Source organism: Nanorana parkeri, unplaced genomic scaffold, assembly GCF_000935625.1.
Source record: "Nanorana parkeri isolate BGI_ZX_2015 unplaced genomic scaffold, ASM93562v1 scaffold2899, whole genome shotgun sequence".
NCBI lineage: Eukaryota > Metazoa > Chordata > Amphibia > Anura > Dicroglossidae > Nanorana > Nanorana parkeri.
In genome coordinates this window covers 36,535-42,973 of record NW_017309167.1, presented here as the reverse complement: position 1 = coordinate 42,973, position 6,439 = coordinate 36,535, and the positions used below count along the sequence as shown (strand labels likewise).

The 6,439-nt window shown below is 45.4% G+C and overlaps 1 protein-coding gene across 1 annotated transcript in view; it reads right to left on the bottom strand.

The window, feature by feature from the left end:
* Positions 1–2,839, bottom strand: part of LOC108802496 (E3 ubiquitin-protein ligase TRIM39-like) — a 2,999-nt gene extending 160 nt beyond the window's left edge. Inside the window, 2 exon segments of the mRNA XM_018574360.1 lie at positions 162–278; positions 1,288–2,839. Coding sequence (XP_018429862.1) covers positions 162–278; positions 1,288–2,830 — 1,660 coding nt within the window. The 5' untranslated portion in view covers positions 2,831–2,839.
* Positions 2,840–6,439: the final 3,600 nt, after the last annotated feature.

The following is a 6,439-nucleotide window of genomic DNA, read 5'->3' as shown; positions in this document are numbered from 1 at the left end:
TATCTAGTGGTGCCCCCAATGTCTGTGTCTGAGTATCAGAAAGTGAGAGACATCAGTGTTCCTCCATAATCTCCGGTTGTGTCCATCTGGTGTTTCCTTGTATTGTGAGCTGCAGAAGTCCCTGAGAAGAAGTGTAACCTTCCAGCCCCTCCCCCTCTCACCCATTATACTGGTCACCATTGTTGGATGTGGGCGGGGCTTCTTCTGGCTCAGATCACACAGTGTGCACTGGCTGGGCTCATGCTGAATATACACAGTGACCCCGGTGTCACCGGCCTCTGGGGGGATAGAACTTAGAATATCATAGTGAGCTCACCCGGATCTGAGTGAAATGCTTCATCTCCATTTATTATAAAGAAATCAGCGACAATACAATACGATTCCGTCCAATCACTTCTAATCAATACACATGATTGGGACATAAGAGCTCAGAGTAATGATCACATGACTCCACGGATAGAAATATAACATGACCAATATAACAATGAACATTCCTCATCGGCTCCTCTGGTGGACGGCAGACGGCGGGATGACTATAACACATGATGTATGATAGTGGGTGATATCTGATGGGGATTGTTAGCTCTTCTGCCGAGCAGTCCATCCAGAGTACAATACAGACATTGATCTGAAGATATTTTTATGGATTATTACTGATTTGTATTTGATAACAAAGAAAGATTCCCCGGGACCCCTATAGACATGTACAATGCTAGTTCTACCAGCCGCTCACCTATAACACCACACTGACCATAGTCCATAATCCTATCACTATATACTAAGAGACCATTTCTATATATCAATGGAACCTTCCGAGAGAAACATGATTGTGTCAGGTGATGAATTACATTTCTTATATTAAAGGGCTCCTGTCATGAGAGAATCATGGGGGCCACCATTGGTGAACACTCCCTTTGAGAATGCTCGTTCCCTGAGTGTCATGCTGATGCTTTGTCCTCCACACTGTCTCAGTCTATGACCCGGAACAAGTATAGAGAGAAGGAATTCTGACACTTTCCTGATTCTTATGTACAGCATGATTGTTCCTGATTGGTGACTAAAAACTGCTTGTTAGATACAACCAGGCAACCCGCATTTTCAGAAGGAGGCCAGTAATGGCAGCTCTCATACACTTCACATGACAGAGTCACCGCTTCCTCCAAGCATTGGCCGTACAATGAACCAATGAAATCCCTCCCTCCTCCCTGTGACATCACCAGACTCTGGGCGGAGTTCTCACATCTCTCGTTTCCCCCCACAGATCTTTTATACAACCTCCCCCTATACCTATCCCGGCATGGAGGGGCTCAGTGAAGGTGGTGGTGAAGGTGTGGAGGTGTCGGATCGGGTCACAAAGATCATACAAGGAGATCCGCCCGGCCTCATAATCCCGATATATCCCGACTCTGGTACTGGAGACATTGGGGGGTAAGAGGATCAATTTACTGTCATGTATCACTGAGTACTTATTACCATCCCTGACCAAACCCCAGGACTTCTTATTATATCCAATCACTTACTGCACTCCTCCTCTCCTCTCTATACTGGGGTAACACATCCCGACTCTCCAGCTATCTGATTCTCTGACATCCACTTCCCAGTAATGTCGCCGTGAGGAGAAACTCCGACTGCTCAACACCTGAGAACACTGAAATCTCTGTGGAGTCTCTGGGTGATTCTGGTCTATCTCTGACCTGGATACAGTTTTCCTGTCATGTGATATCTGTAGATAATTAATTGCTGTGGTCACATCCAGTAATATGTCTTCAGCTTCCTGTATATAGAAGGATACATTTACCCCTGTTATTATATCAGATATACCTGTGCGTAATGTGTGTGAGATCCCAGTCACATCCAGACCCCCTCCATCACGGAGGAGTCTATCATGTCTCTCTCTGTCCGCATCATCTCCATCCTCAGTATCACACAAGTCACCTGTGTCTGATTTCTGTAAGACAGTCAGTGGATCCGTCATGTTACACAGCTCCTCAATGTCACGCATCTTCCTGGACAGCTCGTCCTTCTTTATTTCCAGCTCCCGGATCATCTCCATCAAGGGGATGGAGACCCGCTCTGCCCTCCCGGAGATCTCACCCAGGACTCTCTTCTCCAGATCCTCCAGACGTCTCCTGAGCTCTCTAAACAGGTCAGAGACTCTCTCTGTGTCACCGGCTGCTTCTTCTTCTACTTTCCTCCTGTGTTCCTGCTGACTCTGGACTCTTTCCTCCGTCTCCTCTCTCTTTGTCAGAAGTTTCTGCAGAACATTCCTCAGTGTCTCCTTCTTCTTTTTAGAAGCTTCATCCAACATCTCCACCTTGTGTCCCCGATGTTCTCCGGCCAAACTGCAGGACATACAGACACAGATATCATCCTCAGTGCAGTAATACTCCAGGATTTTCTTATGGACGGAGCACTTCCTGCTCTCCATGGACAAGGTGGGGTCACATAAGATGTGTTCTGGAGACTTCTTGTGGACTCTCAGGTGTTTATCACACAGAGAAACCTCATAGTACAGACAGGATCTAACGGTAGGTACAGGAGAGTCCACACAGTGAGTACAGAGGACCACGGACTCCTCCTGATCTGGCTGAGCAGACAGGAAATTCTCTGCTATGTTACGCAGTTTCCTGTTCCTCTGCAGTGCCGGCCGCTCCTGGAACTTCTCTCTGCATTCAGGACAGGAATATCCTCCAGACCCCCCCTGTGTATCCAGCACACGATCAATACAGTCCCGGCAGAAGTTGTGTCCACATTTAAGGTTTACAGGATCTGTATAAATGTTCAGACAGACGGAACATTCCAGCTCAGCTCTCAGATCAGCAGACGCCATCGCTGACAGCAGAAGAGAGAAATGACGGTGAAAGTCTCTGACACTGGGAAGAATGTGGTTGATCAGGCTACAGGGCGAGGCCGGGCTGATGTCTTTGTTTTTACACGTTAGGACCAGAGCGATTTCTTAATGTTTGCACACACATGTTATAAATCTGATTGTTTGGCTAGAAAACAGCTGAACCCCCCTAATTAATGATTATTGGCTGAGCGCATTGGCCGGGTAGAAGAGAAGAATGCTGGTGGCATGTTTTCCATGACACGGCGTTCCTGCAAATGTTTATCAAATTGATATCTTTAGGAATAAATAGACGTGAATGAATTTCCGTGCACACAGACAGAATATAATACCCGATTGTTCTGCAATATATGAAAGATGGGGTTGTGTCAGGTAAAGAAATACCAAACACGTCCAGCCTTAAACATTCACACGCCTGTGACATGGCAATGAAACTACAGCACCCAACACTGCCCATTGGGGAGGGTATAAAAGTCTTTCCCGCTCATTAGTTTAGAGTCATCATTCAGAGGCGGCTCCAGAATTATTGCTCTCACTCCAGCATTGGCGGTGATATGTAACATGTGCAGCACAGTTGTCGTTGTTGCATGTAGGTGCACCTGATGCGTGTTTGTGTTTGTATGCGTGTGTATATGAGGGCTGTGTTTTTTGCTTTTATTGCTTTCACATTGAGGGCTAACAAGCCTTCTATGTAATAGCACAGAGATAGTAACAGGTTCTCTTCATGGAGACATCGGGGGTGCCCTGATCTCACCTATGGACCCCACTGAAGCTGATGAACCACAGATCGTGCTACACCAGCTTCTTCTCCAGCCACAGCAGCCAAAGAAATGACGGCCTGAAAACTGGGATTGATAAAATCCTCGTCACTTCCATGTTCAGTAACCGGAAAGGAGACCAGACGCTGGAAATGTGCAGATCTCCCTCCATGCAGTCGCACACACCCACCACGCCGGCCCTGGTTTTAACCACTTTAGGGTCACAACATGTATATAGGAAAAGTCCAACAAATGTAGTTCTGCGGCACCTCGTGTGTTTTTCAGGGTTATTCACAAAAGGGTGAAGAGTAATGGAGATGTGAACAATCTAGGACAACACACACTATATCACCAACAGTATTGGGATGCCTGCACACGCACATGAACTTTAATGGCATCCCAGTCTTAGTCCGTAGGGTTCAGTATTGGGTTGGCTCCGCCCTTTGCCGCTATAACAGCTCCGCCTCTTCTGGGAAGGCGTCCACAAGGTTTAGGAGTGTGTCTATGGGAATGTTGGACTATTTGTGAGTTCCAAGTTCACTCCCGGGATGGACTACAATTCCAATACAAATGAGTAAACTAAACATGAGATTGTAGTCCATCACAGGAGTGAGCTTGGAAACATAAAGATACACGAGGTGCTGCAGAACAACATTTGTTGGACTTTTCATATACATATGTTGTGGTCCTAAAGTGGCTTAAACCAGGACCAGCGTGGTGTGTGTGTGTACAACTACATGGAGGGAGATCGGCACATTTCCAGTGTCTGATCTCCCCTCTGGTTACTGAACCCGGAAGCGACAAGGATTTTATCAATTCCGGTTTCAGACCATCATTTCTCTGGCTGCTGTGGTCCGGAGAAGAAGCGGATGAAGCACGATCTGTGCTTCAGTGGGGCCAATAGGTTATATAAGAGGACCCCTGATGTCTCCATCACTAGAACCTGTTACTTTGGTTGTATTATTGGTATATTGATGATACGGAAATGGAAACATAAAGACACACGAGGTGCCGCAGAACAACATTTGTTGGGCTTCTTCTCTATATGCGAGAGGAAAAGGTTAACTCTCATCATTGTGTTCACTTGATCTAAACAGACGGTTGGTGCCCTTCACACCATGATTGTGACATTTACACCGATATAAATTATTATAAAAGAAAAAAAACAACAAAAATGAATATAATGAATTAAAAATAACATAGTAGAATATCATCCTGTCACACTTTCTCTGTCCCACAGTACAGTGATTGATGCACCTCAGACACCTACACATGAGCTTGGGGAAAGTTCTATGGGGGGTAGGGGCAATTGTCTGGTTGGGATGAGGGGCATTTTTACAGTCCAGCAATCTGACTTACTGCTGGGTTTATTTAAAGCAGTTTTAAAGCCATTTACATTCTTATCCGATTAGGCTACACCACTAAGTATTCATTTATACAGCAAATGCTACTGAGAACATCTCTTAAATTCCTTTTTTTTTTTAATTCAGCAGGTCATGTGATCACTTCCTTCTCCATAACTCTGCACAGCCGGGGTTGGTAGAAGGGGCTAAGCCATAGAGAGTCATGTGTGCCGGTGACATCAGGTCATTTACCTTCTACTCATGGTGCTGCAGGTCTGGCATGCAATGTTATGACAGTAAGCTTCCATGGAGATGCCGCTGCCAATCAAGGTGAGGATCCGGCCCACTAGCGGGAAGTAGCCGTAGCCCTCCGCCAATCACTGGGGATCCTACCAGTCATTAAGGAGTCCTTAAAAATGAGGATTAATGGTCTAGTTATAACCTGGCTTAATTCCTTAAGTACCTTGGGGTGCAGGTTATCCGGACCCACTGCTTTGTTTGCATTGAGCATTTTAAGTCTTTGTTGTATCCCGGTTTCTGTCAACCACTGGGGTATATTTTGAGTTAAACTGGGAGTTTTATCATGTGTGTCAAACCCGTTTCCCTCCCGAGTGTATACTGAGGAGAAAAAAGCGTTCAGCGCCTCGGCCCGCTCCTTGTCGTTTGTGACTAGCTTTCCGCTTCCATCCTTTATTGGGCCTATCTGCTCCTTTCTCACCTTTTTACTGTTAATATATTGGCAACATTTTAGGGGGTTCTTTTTACTATCTGCGGCGATATGCTTTTCGCACTCAGTTTTAGCTGCCCGGATTTCTAGTTTGGATTTTTTGTTACATTCTTTGTAGTTAATGAACGCCAATGCCGTCCCCTCCGTCTTATATTTTATAAATGCCGCCCTCTTGTCCTTGACGTGTTGTTTTACAGTTTTCTTAAACCATAGGAAACTAGGAGGAGATCCAACAAGGACATATAGGAAACTAAGAGGAGATCCCTCAAGGACATATAGGAAACTAGGAGGGGATTCCACAAGGTCATATAAGAAACTAGGAGGAGAGCCCACAAGGACATATAGTAAACTAGGAGGAGATCCCACAAGGACATATAGGAAACTAAGAGGAGATCCCATAAGGACATATAGGAAACTAGGAGGAGATCCCACAAGGACATATAGGAAACTATGAGGAGATCCAACAAGGACATATAGGAAACTAAGAGGCGATCCCATAAGGACATATAGGAAACTAGGAGGGGATTCCACAAGGACATATAAGAAACTAGGAGGAAATCCCACAAGGACATATAGGAAACTATGAGGAGATCCAACATGGATATATAGAAAACTAGGAGGATATCCCACAAGGACATATAGGAAACAAGGAGGAGATCCAACAAGGACATATAGGAAACTATGAGGAGATCCAACAAGGACATATAGGAAACTAGGAGGAGATCCAACAAGGACATATAGGAAAACAAAGAGAAGACCACAT